Here is an 18,017-nt window from a genome sequence, read left to right as displayed (position 1 = left end):
AAGGACAGTTCGATAGAACACTGAACTGGTAAATGACGTAACGCGTTGTATCAATGGCGATTTACAAATAACCCCCCTTTTCCCCCTAGCCTACCCATGTACAGACAGACAGACAAACAAAGACAGACACAGAGACATACACACACACACACACATACACACACACACACACACGCGCGCGCGCGCGCTCGCGCACTATGCCGGACGGCGGGAAAACAGAAACGATCACATGATCAAAGCCTTTACATTATTGAAAACAAAAATTCAGCAAAATGCAAACAAGCCCCCGCCCCTCCCCCCACACACACAGACACAATCATTTCTCGGCCAGAAGGCGTACTATTATATTTAAAGTTTAATTCCAAAACTAGATATTGCTTGTTGGGGTTACTTTTTGACCTTATTTGTACAGTTCTGTTGACCGCGAAACAACACAAGGTGTTTGCTGCGTTTTAAATCTTTCTTTCTTTTAATCTCAACTCACACATTTCATGAGATGTTGTGATTAGGCTGCGCTGTACACTTACAATAGTAGTGACAAGGACTGTGATGTTAGTATAACGAAGGCAACGAAGTGTCTGGGCCAGTCCAGTATAGCTTACCCACTAAATAGTGCAGTCTAAATCGGCCAAGGACATAATCATGTTATACAGGGTGTAGATTATGCTTAGGGCTAGCAAACATATGTCTACAATACTGTAGATGAAAATTTTGACATTCTAACTGACAGTGTGGTGACTTTATGAAACATACGTTTGAGTTGATTAGACACACTGACTTGGTTGTGACACTGCATCTTCATACTCTGTTATCAGGACTATTGTAGCGGTTGTTAATGTAGGACAGGACCACACTTGTATTGTGTGACAAGGGTTGCCCTCTGCCCCTTGTGGTGCGAAACTAACCCCAGACAAACTTGACTTGAAACTGTCATCGCAACCGCGGTATTTCAGAATTTTTTGAAGACTCAAATGAATATCTATTCAGATTTTTTTTTTTTTTTGGAAGAAAAAGGGACGACTGTAGTACTTGGAGGTGAATGGTAACGATGCCATTTCATTTCAGTATAATATTAGTCTTGAGACGCCGAGCCGGCCCCTAATTTTAGCTCTTCGCTGTTGGTGTGTGCACAGTGTGTTATTTTATCTGTCGGGGCTATGTTTCGGAAGTTTTAGCGGCACTAGTCTCTTGTGTTTTTCAGTCTGAAAACTTAGCAAATCCGAGTGACCTTTGGCCAGTGTTGGGTTTTAGTGACTCTCAGTGGCAATAAAGGATTATAAAAAAGAACTTAGTGTTATCTATTACGGCCGATTAGTAGGGTAGCTCCACGGTTTTAGATTTCGCGCTCGTGGACAACCTTCGTCGGACTTGAGTGTAGCACTTGACACTAAACCATGGCCAGTCTTGAAGCTTGGGGCGAAGCCGGCAAAAAGTATGAGGTTCACGAAGAAACTCTGTCATACTTCCGAAGGTCGGCGGAGATCAGTGCGAAGACTTACGAGGAAATGGCACCGGAAGAACTTCGGGCAATGTCCTTGCGAAAGGGTGAGGTGTTCGCGGGTCATGTGGATTTCGATGGCTCCGCGAAGGAAATCATCGTACCGGCGACTGAGGGCAATGAGGGTAAGCCGGGACAAGACTGATGAGGGTAAGACAAGACTGATAAGGGTAAGACAAGACTAGGGACAACGATGGTAAGACGGTCTGAGGGGGGTCTGAGGGGACAAGACTGAAAGGGAAAGTAATGAGGATAAGACAAGACTCAGTGAGGTAACGAGGGTAAGATAAGACTGAGGGCAATGAGGGTAAAACAAGTCTGAGGGGAACGAGGGTAAGAGCCAGGGAAAGACGAGACTAAGAACAGATAGGGTAAAACAATATTTAGCGTAGACAACTCTGAAGGCAATGAGAGTAAGACAAGGCTGAAGGCAATTAGAGTAAGACAAGACTGAAGGCAATTAGAGTAAGACAAGACTGAAGGCAGTCAATGTGAGACCGGTGTCACGAACTAAAACCTCTGCTGAACAATCCTTCAGCATTGCGGTCAATGCGCACGCGCCAATCTTGGACTCAGTTAAAACTTGAAATGAGACCCTTTGACCGAACGAACCATGGGTTAGGGTTAGGGTTAGGATTAGGGTTAGGGTAAGGGTTAGGGTTAGGGTTAGGTTGTTCATGACCTGAATAATCTCCCCATGTTAGCGCATGCGCATTGACCGCAATGAGAAGGATTGTTCAGGCAGAGTTTTCAGTTCGTGACACCGGCAAGACAAGAATGATGATTTTTTTTTTAGCCTTTGAAATCTGATTCAACGTGTACTGACGATCGTTTAACTCGTGGTTTTTGTCATTTATATTGTCACTATTTTTGTAGACTTATTAGGCCTACTAACCTTTTCCCCTCTCGGCGTTCTCGACGCGTTACTGGCGTACGTCGGGACTGAGATGGTCACTTCAAAGACGATCGCGACATGCACTCAGTCTGCTCAGGTCTAGTAAGCGGCTTACACCAACTGGTTCATTGCGAGAGTTCAGTGGGAAAAAGACACAGTCATCTGTTTAGTTCAAATTGATTGATTACAGCTATCTTTTAAGCCTATATGAGCACATAATGAGTCAGAGACTGATAATACATGTAGCTAAACTGAGCGAAGAAAAAGAAAAACAAGAGCTTTTGAAACCACGCCGAATCAGGCTGATACGACTGACTCAAGTGAAAGCTCCGCGAAGCTTCACAGATGACAAAATGATATCAGTGCGGGTCTCAGTTTTAAACAATAGTCTGTCACAAGCTGTCAGAAATACGTATAGTAATTTTGCTTTATTTCTCAGTAATGCTTTACTCGACAGTGACAAGTCTTTACTGACTTCAAGTGCCGTTTCGAATTCTATATCATACCGCGCCGCGTTCACCATGTTTGATAATGCGGTGATAAATGTGATGGCTAAGAGGTCTGCACACAGTAGCGCATTGCCCTCAGTTTGACACAGCAACGCAGCGCGAGTCAAGTTATACTTTTTGCTGAATCAGTCCCCTAATATTCTTCTGCAACTCTGTCACCCAACACTCAACCAGTTTTGCCGCCATGTTTGCGGTTTGAGCCAGTGACCTCGATCCACTCTGCACTGAGCTGATATCAATCCACTGAGCTAAGCCTCGGACGTGAAAGATTACGCGTGTAGTGGCTGCGAGTGGCAAACGTTAGACGTCCTTGTCCTTCATTCTCCTTGTAACAGGCTTTATGAATTAGGATCATACCTGAAAAGGGAGGGGGGGACGAGGGGGAGGGGGGGGGGATTGTAAGGGGGAAAAACTTATCCATCAACCCTTTCAAAGGCAGACCAAACTTGACTTTGTTTCTTGCCCTATAATATAAGTCTAACGCTTGTGCTACGACCTCATCACAAGCGTTCACTCACAGCCGCACGGGTTGATAGATAAGTCCCCCCCCCCCTCCCACTTACTGAATCCCCTTGGGCCAAAGTCTTAGCGTTTTGAAAGACAGGAGTTATGTATGTATCTGACATCAGTTGAGCTACTCTTTTATTATTTATGGCATGTTGTATAAAAGAGCAATAATGTAATAACAATTAAAACTTATAGGAAATAAGACAGTGTTAAACAAAAAACTATGTGCGACTGTAACTTACGGTATGCCAAAGTACATTCTTTCCACATTATCAGTTTTTTGGTTATTTTACGAGAATTGTGGAATTCTCGGTTTCATTTTTATAACCCCAACCATGATTAACAGCTTCATTAGGGTAAATCATAGTTCACAAATACTGAGGTTGTATTTTCAACTGCCACGTCTATCATTGGACGTGATAAGCTGAAGTAAGTAGAACTAACACGGGTAGCTTTCCTTTACAAAAAAAAATCAGCAGTGCACCCCTGACAGGCATACTTCGTACCATGCGTACCCAGGCTTTGCTTTGAAAGCGAAGACGCGTGTACCTGTAATCCCAACGATTCATTGCGCAAGTCCCTGAATGAACTGACTTTTAATAGACAGCGTAATCACTGCAAGGCGGTACGCTGTTTCTATCTTTTAAACGTTTCGTTATACATGTAGGCCTACAAGCTCCAATGCGGCCCCAGTGGAATTGAGGCCGGTAAAGCCAGTTGATCAGTTGCTGATATAAACGCAGCACTTTACTTTTTCTTAATTATAGTCACAAGGTAGAGTACTGATGAGTCGCCTTCATATTACCAGGGACCTAATATAGGTCTATGAATTGATATTACATTTTAGTTGTGGTCGGCAGGGCAGGTTACCCAGCCAACCCAAAAGAAAAACTCTACAGGCAGCTAAGTGGTGAAAACTAAGCTTCAAGTTGTATAGATGGAGTTACGTGAACGGTTGCACTCCCAAAGAGTTATACGACTGATTGGTAAAGAGTGATTGACAAACCATAAGTTTTTATTATTTGTTCTGTTTTATCAGATGGAGTGCCCGTGTCCGTGTACAAGCCCCGTGACGTCAGCAGAGTGCCCGCCATCTTGGTTTACTTTCATGGGGGTGGTCACGTGACGAGCAGCAGAACTTCTTACGCCACGCTGCTCAAAACACTGGCCAAGTAAATTTATTTTTATTTTACAACGTTAGACTTATTAATGATATGTTCTCTCCCGCCTCTCTTACTCTCAGACTTACACACTGGCACACACACACACCACACGCACGCCGCGGCGGCACGCCGGCACTGACGCACGTAAGCACACACCAACAGTGACAAACCACGGCAGCACACACACACACACACACACTGACACGCAGTAAAAACACACGTGACACACACAGTGGCACACACTGACACACACACACACTCACACACATACACTGGCACTGACTGACACACAGTACACACACAAACACCACACACACTCCCGTGACACATACACACACCGTGACCGGGCCGCAAACACACACACACACACTGACACAAACACACACACACACACACCAGAAGAGAAGCCATATTAAGACTAACTGTTGCAGGGGAGGGAAGGAATGTGTGAAGGAGGATTAGAACAAAATCATGGCTGAAGGAATTCATGATAGTTTGGGACGAAGGTGGGTCAGTGTTACATCTGTAATTTAAAAAAAAAATCAGAAACTATTAAACTTCAAACACTAAGAGAAAGACAAACATTCAGGAATAAACACGTTAATTCAGTAAAACAGTTGTGCTGAATGACAAAAGAAAAGGAAGACAGGTACTTGAAAATAAAAAAAAAGCCGCCAGGCTATGTCAGTCCACGTGTATTTTGTTCTAGTTGTGAATTCTATTGTTGAAACACAGACAGTTTAAAATTATTATCTAAATTCTTTATTTTGATTTGATATTCCCTGCAAAGGTAATAGTATTATTGGGATCTTGACAGCACTTGTAGGCCTACAAAATTATTGTTTGAATGTAAATACTGACATGGTCTCAATTTATATAGGCAGAGCTTGTTGAGCCCTATGTGATTCTGTTGTAGTATATGTCACCCTATTTAAAACAAAAAACACACGTTCCAACCCCAAAACAGACGAGCGCAGTGCGTTGTGGTGAGTGTGGAGTACCGACTGGCCCCGGAACACAAGCTCCCTGCCGGTTTCAACGACTGTCGGGACGTCACCAGATGGGTTCTTCGCAAAAAGGCCCTCGTGGGTTCGTACATGGATACTGAACACATAATCTCACTCACCGGGTCGTGCTTACAATGAAACTGAATTTGGTTTTATGTGCTGAATTACTGTTAATTAAGGTGAGAGAGAAAGAGAGAGAGAAAGAAGAAAAGAAAAAAAAAGAGAGAGAGAGAGAGAGAGAGAGTTTTAATCAGTGTGTGTGTCCGCCTGCCTATCTGTCTGTCTACCTATTTGTCCGTCAAACTGCCCGTCTGTTTGTCTTTCTGCCTGGGCGGGGATGTAGCTCAGCCGGTAGCGCGCTGGATTTGTATCCAGTTGGCCGCTGTCAGCGTGAGTTCGTCCCCACGTTCGGCGAGAGATTTATTTCTCAGAGTCAACTTTCTGTGCAGACTCTCCTCGGTGTCCGAACACCCCCGTGTGTACACGCAAGCACAAGACCAAGTGCGCACGAAAAAGATCCTGTAATCCATGTCAGAGTTCGGTGGGTTATAGAAACACGAAAATACCCAGCATGCTTCCTCCGAAAACGGCGTATGACTGCCTAAATGGCGGGGTAAAAAACGGTCATACACGTAAAATTCCACTCGTGCAAAAAACACACACGAGTGTACGTGGGAGTTTCAGCCCACGAACGCAGAAGAAGAAGAAGTCTTTCTCGCGGCCTGCATGTATGTCTGTCTGTCTGTGACAAGCGTTCCAGTCAAGCAGAACTTTGCATCTGCGCGCTGTGTGTTCAGGTGGAGAGGAGGAGAGCCAGGTGGGGGTAGGAGGGGACAGCGCAGGGGGACACCTGGCCAGCAGCATCAGTCACGACGTCAAGGGACTGGCTTTTCAGGTAGGACACTGGTAATTAATTAGACCATTATCACATCACCAGTCACGTCGCACGAACGAAGCGATGATCTTTCAAGGTGTGCGAGTAAGAGTACAAAGGTGTGCATGTGACCCTTCACGGAACGAAAACTTCGTAGACGGTGAGGTCTCGCTGAGATTTCCAATGTATAGAAACTCCATCCACAAGTGCGCCTTCCTTAGCTTACATTTCGGTGACTTCAAACAACAAATTAAATTAGAATAAAAAATGTTAAACCCACCACCTAAGGATGTGTGTTTCTTGAAGCTCGCTTAGACCGTTATAGCAAGTCTCTGATGCTTTACTTAAAGCTGTAACTGTTTCTCTTGCCGTGTGTTTGGTATGTCTCATGGTCTTCGCTCTTCGGATCGATATACTAGAGAACATCTAACGATCTATCACTGACTTATACATCTTCGAAATGAAAAGTTTGGTCAAACCAAGATGACTGAGGTGAGCCGCGCGACTGTTGCTAGGCTCTCAGTTATTCCTAATTTGGTAACCATGAACAGGTGAACAGGGCCGAAGTACACGAATCAAAAGTGCGTGCCACCCAACCGGGAGAGAACAAACCGCGGCGTACTACAAGAGGGTTCTGGCCACGAAATGTGCACACCAACTTATTCTTCTAAAATGAAACACTGACAAAATAATACAATGTAGCACCATGCCCCTGTGAGGATAACGGAGCGACTTGGATAGGGCAAGGGTAAATGGATGGCTACAACATGTTGTTGCTGCCAGGAAAGTGGCTCAGAGTGTTGCGGTGTCTCTTTCCAACATCATCAACGATTGAGTCGTGCGTGTGACTGATGCTTTAAGGCAGAGCTTTAAGTATTTGGGAGAGCTTAGTAACGACAATGTTACGGTCGGCCTACAGTCACCACAACAATGGAGGATCGTTACATCCAAATGAAGGCCATGCACCAACGAATAGTTACTGCTTCTTCTCGGACCCTGCTCATGGACGTATCATGCAGAGTCTGGAGGCGTCGTAGAGTAAGAGCGGTTTGCAGATGGCGCTGTTCTGGAACGAAATCATTTGATGGAGGCTCTTTGACGGTCTGTGAAGGGATCATCTCACGTCGTATGACATCTCACTACCATGCAGTGGGCCGTTAAACTGGTGGTCGCAGTCGGGATCAGATTTAGACGTTCTTCGTTGTAAGACTTGAAACACTGCTGTTGTGAATTTGAAATCAGGGGGTTGTCGAGAGTAACAGCCTCCAGCATTGACTTAGCTGCCGTGTTTGAAATGGATTTTTTTGTGGACAGTCCTCGGTTGTTTAATAAAACAACAAATCAAAAAAAAAAACCACGTTCAATCTTGTCGTTTCTGTTTGGCATGCGTTTGAAAAAGTGGTCCTTAACTTTTTGTGTGAACATTATAGTTCGAGCGATCCCGAAACTCTACACTTTTTGGTGAAAATGAGTTTTTTGTTGTTTTTGGTATGATCTGCTGCAGCTGCTGGTGTACCCCCACACCGACATGACGCTGTCCACACCGTCCTACGCCGAGTTCGCCACCACGCCCGGCCTCAGCACCAGCACCGTGCACTGGTAAGGCAAAAAAAAAAAAAAAAAGGTCTGTTTACGGTAACCCGACCGACCCTAGTTTTTTCGCGCGACCCTAGACTTTTTTTTGGCATATGGGAAAAAAAAAAAAATCTTGTTTTTTTTTGGCAAAATAACGTAAAAATATGGCTTTTTGGAAAAAAAAAAAAAAAAAAAAATCCCGACCTACCGACCCTATTTTTTTGGCCTATGTTACCGTAAACAGACCTTTTTTTGGGGGGGGCCTAACACTTTTACTGACCTTGTGCTTGTGTAGGAGCTGAACAACAGCGGAGTCTGCCTCACAGTTTTCCCATCTCCCTGCAGAAGATTGCCAATAAAATTATTTGACTTCGAAATCACTGACCGCCACTGTTTCTTTCTCTGTTCTTGGTCTGCCTGTTGTCTTTTTTTGCGTACATCAACCCGGCGTGTTCACGCAGGAAGCTGTCCTGTTCAGTTTTCTCACAAGACTTGTGTTCTGTTTTAATTTAACAAACTTGCATGAAATTCGCTACCGTGAAACGGTCTTTTAGCAGCGAACTGGAGTCTGTAATTCAACTGATAGAGATTCTCGCCTAGATTCCATCTGACCAGGACGAGATTAGGGTCATGTCATGAGCTTTATGGTTCGGGCTGACTGACTGATCAACCAATTGTTGTTGTTTTTATGCCAGGTTTATGGACAAGTACCTTGCTAGCGATGCCCAGAGGACAGACCCGGTGGTATCACCATATCACCGTCCTTCTTTCACCGGCCTGCCCCCCGCTCTCTGCATCCTGGCTCAACTCGACCCGCTCAGGGATGACGGATTAGGTGACCCAAAAGATATTTGTCTGCCAAATTGCTTTCATACTCGTCCTTCTCTTGCCCTCTTCGTCTGTCTATCTGTCTGCCTGCCTGCCTCTCTCTCCCTATCTCTCTCCTTAGCCTATCTGTCTGTCTGTCTGTCTGTCTGTCTGTCTGTCTGTCTCTCTCTCTTTTTCTCTCTGTCTCTTTATGTCTCTGTCTCTATCTCTGTCTCTCTCTCTCTCTCTCTCTCTCCCTGTCTCCCTGTCTCTCTCTCTCTCTCTCTCTCTCTCTCTCTCTCTCTCTCTCTCTCTCTCTCTCTCTCTCTCTCTCAGAGCATATTTCTTGTTGGTTATGAGCCCTCCTCTAAAGAACTGTGGTTGAGTTTTACTTGGTGCTTCATATTTTCTTTTTCTTTCCTGAATGTTAATGTTTCGGTATATATAGTTCACTGCACCCACCAGCAGTATCTCTATCTCTACATTATCTCTTTCCGTACATTATTACCGGAAACATTTCATCGCCTCCTGAACGGTTTAACGTGACTCCCGGGTTCAATTAGCAAAGAGAAAAACCCAGGAATCAATCGCATCTTGATTGGTGTCACACTGGGTTTGACGATTATGGTTCAGGATGTCTGGGGAATCGTTCCATGTTTAATCTAGTGTGCGTTTCCGCGTACTGTGACACATCGAATAAGGCGGGGTGCAAATAGAAATATTGATGGGCAAGGGATGGGTTCATATCTTTGGGCATGGGGGAATCAGTCAGTGATTAAAGCCGTACCGGTTTAAACAAATCGTTATCGTGACATACAATATAATTATGACATATGGGATCCGAACTCAAGCATACAGCTTATACTAACGAATCTTAGGGAAAACATAAAAGAAGTAAACACGATGGCGGACACAATCAAAATACCAGTTTGAGAATATTTATAAATGTAAACAGAAAAGCAAGCTACCAAAAAAGTGATTAAAGCACTGTGTGTTTCAGCGTACTGTGAAAAGCTAAAGAAGGCCGGGGTGCCCACAGAAGTCCTGATGGTGAAGGGCGCACCTCATGTCTTCTTCCATCTACCAGGTGAACACAGCTAAGACCTATCAGAATTGTACAATTGACATTTACTCTATGCACGAAGTGTTTTCTATTGGTTCTAAACTAAATCCTGAGCACTGTTTCAACGCGGGTGATTTATTTGACTTGAACTAAACAGAGAAAGGGTTTGGCATGGAGGGACAGAGTTAATATTTAGCCCATATTTGCGATACTCTTTTGTGTGTGAAGATGCAACCTGCTTTCTCTGTCGTTGGTGTTCAGTTTTTGAGGCCTATATGTAGCTTCAGTGTACAATAAGCTGTTATTTTATGTGTGAGTAGCAGTTTCTCTGTTTCACACAAGTTAATTAATTATACTCGTCTCTCGCTCATCTGTTTCAGGCCATTTTAAGGAACTAACCAAAGAACCTTATGAAAGGAGCGTGCAGTTCCTGAAAAAGTTCCAACCGGCGTCATAGCGTCAACATATTTTGTATTACCGTTGTAGTCTGCTTCTTTATCTACCACGTGACGGTGAACATGAGTTACAAATGAGTATTTCAATCTTAAATGACCCTCGACCCCACCGACGTCACTATTAACTACTAAAATATTCAGAAAAAAGCATCTTCCTATCGTCCTCAGCGTCAATAAAGACATTTTCCACCAACCTGTGTGTTGTCGCTGTTAAGTCGAGTCCAGTGCAAGGTCTTCGTGCATCACTCTTTCTTTTATTTTCAACAACCAGTACTATTATTTAGTCTGTGCTGCAGGCAGTACGAGTTACTGTTCTCCTTGCACAGTCATGAACTGTTTTCTGGTCACGTCAGTCTATCATCCAGACATCTTTTAAAACATTCTCATGGGTCGTAACTCGTACAGCCTGTAATCCGCGTAACATAATACACGAGTTTTTCCCCTTGTGTTTGCGCCAATGATGCTGTGGACACTGACAATTGGTGTAGCTTTCTCTCATCCGGAAGGAAATGTCGTTTTTCATCTCAGGTCAGTTGAGTACCATTATCAAAATAAATAGATATTTAGGTAAAGTTGTGAGTAACACACACTTATTGTATGGAGTTCAAATATTGCCAAGTGCCATCTTCTCTGCCAACAGGGGAATGAATAAAACATTCATATTTTTCTTTATTATATACATGTGTATATATTCTTTTTTTTACATGTAGTACTTTAATGAAGAGTAAAACTAAGGCAAAGCATTGAATGAAGGGTAAGAACAAGTTCCGTTTATACCACCACCACCACCACCACCACAACCACAACAATAACAACAACCAAAACAACAACACAAAAACAAACAACAAAAACCGGTCACTTTGTTTTCAGTCAACCAATACAAAAACCATAAGACAAAGAAGAATGCTACAGATTAAAGAGATATTTTTTTCTCCATTAAAGCAGGGACCTATATCTAATGCAGGTCTACGATTCAAGAAAGCTGCGTTTGAAGAAGACACATTTAAGCCAAACTCGGTGACCAACTGCATTTGAACCATATCACAGCAACAGCAAATGAGATGGAAATTATAGGCATTGGATGGCGAATGTAGAAACACCAGGCTGACTAAGAGGTTTTCGTTCAGCATTATAGGTGCGAGCCCTATTGAGTCTGGAACCGCTGAATAAACTCAACCGTCTTTGTGTAGGCTTCTTTCGTCAGCTGCTGAAAATGTGCTGCAAGGAAAAGATGTCACCCAGTTATACAATCGACCAGCCGCGGGACAAAATAATACAGTTTGTACAACTGATTTACAGAGTGAGTTCGAGGTTGGTAGGGGGTGGTACGGATGCGATAGGGGGGGGGGGGGGGTAGAGAAAGATGGAAGAGGGGGGATAGTAGATTTACTAAAAAAAAAAATAGGGATATAAGTTTCGTCTTGACAAGCATTCGGAGAACAGCAGTACAAGGGAATTTGTCTTTTCTATCGCAAACCTTGTAAAGAGAGTGAGAGGGGAGAGGGGGCGGGGGTGAGAGAGAAAACAAGAGCGTGTATGTTTGTGTGTGTGTGTGCGCACGCGTGCACGCTTCTGCGTGTGTGTTTGTGTTTGTGTGTGTGCGTGTGCTTGTGTGTATTCAGCCCCTTGTACGTGACCAGGGAGAGAGAGGGAGAGAGGAGGGGGATAATCACCATGCGACCACTGAATACGACTTAATCCAATGTCGAATTAATTAAAGCGGGCAGACATCATACGAATGCGTCTGAAAATGGGCCCTGAATGACATTCTAGCATGCCTATCCCTCTCCCAACGTTCTCTCTTTTGCGTTGTCTCATCCTTTAAAAGTTCGGGAATAAAAAACGCTCGCGCTGGACCCGAGTACTCTTCAGACTGGCTCGCTCCCCCAGTATGAAAGTTTTTGTCTTGTGCAAGTTTAAGATCAAGTGATTGCTCTGTGTGAATTACAGGCATTCCCTTTGCTATATAACTACATTGCGGCATGCGAGCCGAGGATGTGCGTGGTGACTGGCCTTTCTCTTTTATTTGATCACAGTGAAAAATATACTGCCGACCCTCTTCATAACTGGTGAACTGGTGGCCCACGAAGTTCTTTTAGGGGAAGGGCTCCTAATATGGACCGGCTCCTAATATGGACCACCTCCTGTTCTGACAAACTAACGGCGCTAGAGCGCTCAAAAAAGTTTTATTCGCTGTATTCACCCTCTTTGGATAACTTGCACGTGTCAAAACACAGAAACACAAATCTCAAAACCGTTAGGCTTTTTCTCTTTTTTTCACTTTTGGCAGCGTTCACTCTAAATTTGCCGCCTAAAACGGACTCGTCTCTGTCCACAGCCAAAGCTTTTATCACACAAAAATTGCTATATATGACAGCTAGGACCGCATTTGTTACATTTTAGCAGTGTTGACCCCGAGTTTCTACTGCAAACAAAAAATAATAGCAACATCTCAAAGTATGTGCGAGTTCCCTAATATGGACCACCTTCAACAAATCGAAGAAAAAAAACCTAAAGGCTATTTTCATTAATTCATAAAGAAGCTTGCTGGAAATAACCTATAACTAGCCCTCGAGATTTCAAAAAAATATTACAAAAAGTCTTCTTTTCGTGGAAGTTGATAATTTCACTTATTTTCACTCTGTTTTTGATAAGCTTCTTTAGTTTCCTGGTGTGCTTCAAATAATGCTCTCATCAACCCGAAACAGATCAATCTAAAGCATATTTGAATTAGTCTGACTTGTACACTAAGTTGTATCATGTTATTTTGAAGTATAGGGGGCTTTTGACAGTGATTCGTGAAGGCCGCTTCACTGGTCCATATTAGGCGCCCAGGCTCCTAATATGGACCATTTGTGATTTTTTCTGTATTTAATTTTTGCTGAATGTCTATCAAAGCTATTTCACTCTAATTAGGCCTAACGGTTAACCTAAGAGAGAAGGACTACCAAACACAAAATGAAACTTCTTCGCAAGAAAACAAGCTAGTTATCAACATGAAACAAAAAGTGGTCCATATTTATAGGAGCCCTTCCCCTACTGTCCTGGCTCGCGGATTCTTGCATTTATCACGCCCCAGGTAGTTTTACCAAATTCTTTAATGTAAAGTGAAGGTAAAAGATTGAAACATATGTAAACAAAGGAAACCATAAGAAAAAATACAAATTAATATGAAAAGAATCAAAACACAAAATCGCGACCTCTAAACCACCGCAGTCGCGACCGAGCAACCAACGCTTGGTAGAAAATGGGGTACACAAAAAATCAAATTATTCAAACACACAACGCGCAATGCGATACGCATGCTTTTTACGACGCAATATTTCTCGTCACTTGTGTGACGCGTTCGGCTGTTCTATCAGCTCAATGGCTGGCTGCCGCTCCGTCTGAATTCGTCCAACCGCCAAGTCGTTTTTGTGATTTATTTCGCATTTAGGTCCCATAGTAGTAGTCCTTGGTCCCAGGTAACATTATGAAGTTTTAATACGATCAATCGGACCTATTATCAAGTTAGTGTATCAACTTTTGAACGAACTGCGCCCAGTAGCTTCCCAGCAATAAGCTGTTAAGTGGAGAAAGACACACACACACACACACACACACACACACACACACACACACACACACACACACACACGATTAAAGTCTGCTGAGCCCAAGTACTAGCGTACTCGGGGATAATAGAGTAATGATACAGGTATACCGTGCAAGATTGTCACCTGGTAGAGAAAAAAAGTTATGAGGCGCTCCCTCCACTAACATGACTTCTGTTGGAACACCGGCTTCCTTCAGCTTGTTGCAGTATGCTGAAAAGATCGACACAGACATGTTCATGTAAGCAAATACATGTTGGTAGGCCTACAATGTTAATGGCTCTAAAAATCATTGAAGAGCAGAAGTCTGCTCTGTGCTTACATTTGAAAAACACGCACACTCTCACACACGCGCCTTTACTATTTTTTTTTTTAATAGAGAGAGTACTCTTACTCCAGATCGATAGAGTATGATGAATATCTGTCCACGCTTCATGAAGCATGGTCTTGCAAACAACGGTTCTCAATAACATGTTCAGTCATGCAAGTCGGTTCATAATTGCACTCACACACACACACAAACACACACGCACACATATGCGTACACACACATATACACACACACACATACACACACACGCACAAACACGCACAAACAAACACACACAACAAACACTCACACACAACTCCCTTCCCCCCCCCCTCCGTAAAACACAGCATCCCCCGCTTATTCTCCTCCTCCTTCTCCTCCTCACCTAAGCCATCATCCCTGAGCGGGTCGAGTTGAGCCAGGATGCAGAGAGCGGGAGGCAGGCCGGTGAAAGAAGGACGGTGATATGGTGATACCACCGGGTCTGTCCTCTGACCCTCGTTTGCGAGAAACAGGCCAATAACCCTGCGTCAACATTTTAAATAAAGAATGCAGCGAAACATCTACCTCAATAATGGTAGCCCCTATAGTGTTATTCTTCAATGCTGCAATCTTTTCATTTAACGCAAGGTCTGTTTTCTTGGAGCGAATTCAAATTTAAACAAGAAGGATAGTTTCCTCTCTCGGGGTCTCTCTTCATATGTTTCTTTTTTTGTAGGCCTACCACACTCTAAATCAGAGCCATTGCGAGACGTACGCATATTCGAATTGCATTTCTGGGATTATCACTAAGCGTAGCTGTGGTTGAAATTTGATGAACACTTCTTCAAGCAAAGTTTCAGGATAATTCAGCTACGCATGGATTTGACAGAAGAAGTGCTTTACCATTTCAAAGCGGCAGTGTCAGCGAACTCCTCATAAGACTTGGTAGAAAGGCTCAGGTCCGTTAGCGGGTACACCAGAATCTGCCATCCCAACCAAACACACATTATGCATGGAAAAGTAACCGAGTCACTAAAAAATAAAGGCTCAAGATTGTCCCTAAAAATGAAAGCTTTTTTAAAAAAAATTAATGTAACCTAATTTTAAACTTTATTTCTTGTTTTCTTTTAGATTTGCATATTCTCAGATGGCACCATATTGCACCATTGGCATAAGATGATTGATTACCCGCTTCGCCGGGTACCGGCTTCGCCGGGAAGAAGTAGAGCCGAATACCAGGCTGCGCCTGGGACCCGGCTTTGCCGGGTGAACGGAAAGGAGATAAACGCGCAAAACACTGGAGACCTTCTAAAAATAGTAACGTGCAGTGACCTTCTAAAAATAGTAACGGGAATATGGATTGACGCCACACGGAGGAAGGGAGATAATCGCGGCTGAAAACACTGGAGAAGATAAGGAAGAGTTACTGGTAGTGGATCCCGACAAAAAACAAAAAAACAAAAATCGGTTCAGCGCGCACAGCGCTTCGCGCTGAGAGCACGTGTTGAAATATCTCATCGATGAGGTTGTGTCCGGGGTGTAGCTGAATACGGTGTCCAAATTTGAAAAAGATCCACCGAGAACTTTGGCCGTGCATCGCGAACAGACAGACAGACAGACAGACAGACAGACACTAGTCGTATATATATATAGATGTGCCTGAAACAAAAACAATACAGGAGCAGACTTAATTTGACATTGTTTCAGCAGAATGAATGCCTCTCCTGGGTGACGTGTTTCTGTTAGTTCAGCAGGTGCTTACTATTCCCCCGATGCAGCCCCGTTAAAGGAAATGTGCGTGCTACTTACATACAACACAACCGCCCTGTTGGTGCCAGACACTGACCTGAAAGTCCAGTCCCATGACGTCATGGGTGATGCTGGCTGTCAGCTGACCCCCACAGCTGTCCCCTCCCAGTCCAACACAGCTGTCTGCGTGACCCCCTGCCACAGCGAATAACTGGTTAAATGTGTTAAAGGACTGTAACAAATCCACTATGTCTGTCTATCTGTCTGTCTCTGTCTGTCTCTCTATCCTTCCCTCTCTTCTCTTCTCTCTGTGTCTGTCTGTCTGTCTCTGTCTGTCTCTGTCTGTCTGTCTCTGTCTGTCTGTCTGTCTCTGTCTGTCTCTCTATCCTTCCCTCTCTTCTCTTCTCTCTGTGTCTGTCTGTCTGTCTGTCTGTCTGTCTCTGTCTGTCTCTGTCTGTCTGTCTGTCTGTCTGTCTCTGTCTGTCTCTCTATCCTTCCCTCTCTTCTCTTCTCTCTGTGTCTGGCTGGCTGGCTGTCTGTCTGTCTGTCTGTCTGTCTGTCTTTCTCTGTCTGTCTCTCTATCCTTCCCTCTCTTCTCTTCTCTCTCTGTCTGTCTGTCTGTCTGTCTGTCTGTCTCTGTCTGTCTCTATCCTTCCCTCTCTTCTCTTCTCTCTGTGTCTGTCTGTCTGTCTCTGTCTGTCTCTGTCTGTCTGTCTCTCTATCCTTCCCTCTCTTCTCTTCTCTCTGTGTCTGTCTGTCTGTCTGTCTGTCTCTATCCTTCCCTCTCTTCTCTCTCTGTCTGTCTGTCTGTCTGTCTGTCTCTGTCTCTCTATCCTTCCCTCTCTTCTCTTCTCTCTGTGTCTGTCTGTCTGTCTGTCTGTCTGTCTGTCTCTGTCTGTCTGTCTCTGTCTGTCTGTCTATCTCTCGATCCTTCCCTCTCTTCTCTTCTCTCTGTGTCTGTCTGTCTATCTGTCTGTCTGTCTGTCTGTCTGTCTCTGTCTGTCTGTCTCTCTGTCTCTCTGTCTCTCTCTCTCTCTCTCTCTCTCTCTCTCTCTCTCTCTCTCTCTCTCTCTCTCTCTCTCTCTCTCTCTCTCTCTCTCTCTCTCTCTCTGAAGCATGTCTTACCTACAAGGACTTTATTGTGAAGAACCCATCTGGTGACGTCACGACTGTCGTTAAAAGCAGCAGGAACCTTGTGTTCAGGGGCCAGTCTGAACTCCACGTTAACCACAATGCATCGCGCTCGTCTGCAATACACGTCATCTTGAGTGAAAGTCAACCGAAACACGAAAAGGTATGAGACGATAATTATGTAATACATGTGACAGGGGAGGCTACCGCTCCTTTCACAGCAGACTCTGCACCCGAGTTGTTGGCCTTTAAGTCAACACCGGTGAGTTGTGGAATTCTGTTTGTGATGGGGTCTGGTGGTTTCCGATTGTCTGTATGTTCATGGAAACATTCGGGTTTGCATAACAGTTTTTATAGGGCTAAGAAATTAGCCCTAACATTTTCAATCCTGTTTGATTGCACTTCGCTTCCCGAGGTGATCGTAGTGTTTCGGCACTCGGTTACATACAAAACAGCCATCTTCCTATCAACCCATCCCCGCTACTTGTTAAAAGTAGATCAGGAGTTGTCCCATAAGAAGAACTCCGAAGGCAGAATAAGGAATTTAGTCTATACAGTTGTTCAGCGTGCACTGAACCTTAGAATAACGTAACTATAGCTGGAAGTCTCTTGTGACTAGATTGCCTAGTAATGTGACACAAACCTGGCAATGATTTTGAGCAAGGTGGAGTGTGTAATTCTGCTACTTGCTACCAGCCCCCCTCCGTGGAAGTAAACCAAGATGGCTGGCACTCTGCTGCAATCGCTTGGCTTGTACACAGAGATCGGTACTCCGGCTGAAAGAAGGAAGACACGTAGGCCTACATAAGATGGGTACCAGGTTGACAATTATACATTATTGTCACAGTCTTGTTGTTTTCGGCCTTTTAGTCTTTACTACTTGTACATTTATGGCCCTC

At 44.0% G+C, this 18,017-nt stretch overlaps 2 protein-coding genes across 2 annotated transcripts in view; one reads left to right on the top strand and one right to left on the bottom strand.

Moving 5' to 3' along the window:
* The first annotated feature begins 734 nt into the window (after nt 1-734).
* Nucleotides 735-10,725, top strand: LOC138951747 (ethyl acetate hydrolase-like). Its single transcript, XM_070323301.1, has 8 exons — nt 735-1,623; nt 4,449-4,581; nt 5,540-5,661; nt 6,377-6,474; nt 7,958-8,052; nt 8,724-8,863; nt 9,836-9,922; nt 10,279-10,725. Exons 1-8 carry the CDS (start codon nt 1,395-1,397, stop codon nt 10,353-10,355), a joined length of 981 nt encoding a protein of 326 aa, XP_070179402.1. The 5' UTR covers nt 735-1,394; the 3' UTR covers nt 10,356-10,725.
* A 487-nt stretch (nt 10,726-11,212) lies between these two features.
* The window catches only part of LOC138953206 (ethyl acetate hydrolase-like), an 8,046-nt gene continuing 1,241 nt past the window's right edge, over nt 11,213-18,017 (bottom strand). The window contains exons 2-8 of the mRNA XM_070324999.1: nt 17,762-17,894; nt 17,113-17,234; nt 16,085-16,182; nt 15,142-15,221; nt 14,642-14,781; nt 14,073-14,159; nt 11,213-11,571 (exon numbers count right to left, since the gene is read on the bottom strand). Coding sequence (XP_070181100.1) covers nt 11,498-11,571; nt 14,073-14,159; nt 14,642-14,781; nt 15,142-15,221; nt 16,085-16,182; nt 17,113-17,234; nt 17,762-17,894 — 734 coding nt within the window. The 3' untranslated portion in view covers nt 11,213-11,497. The remainder of the gene's footprint in view (nt 11,572-14,072; nt 14,160-14,641; nt 14,782-15,141; nt 15,222-16,084; nt 16,183-17,112; nt 17,235-17,761; nt 17,895-18,017) is intronic.

Source organism: Littorina saxatilis, linkage group LG17 (genome assembly GCF_037325665.1).
Source record: "Littorina saxatilis isolate snail1 linkage group LG17, US_GU_Lsax_2.0, whole genome shotgun sequence".
Taxonomy (NCBI): Eukaryota; Metazoa; Mollusca; class Gastropoda; order Littorinimorpha; family Littorinidae; genus Littorina; species Littorina saxatilis.
This window is presented reverse-complemented; position numbering and strand designations above follow the sequence as displayed.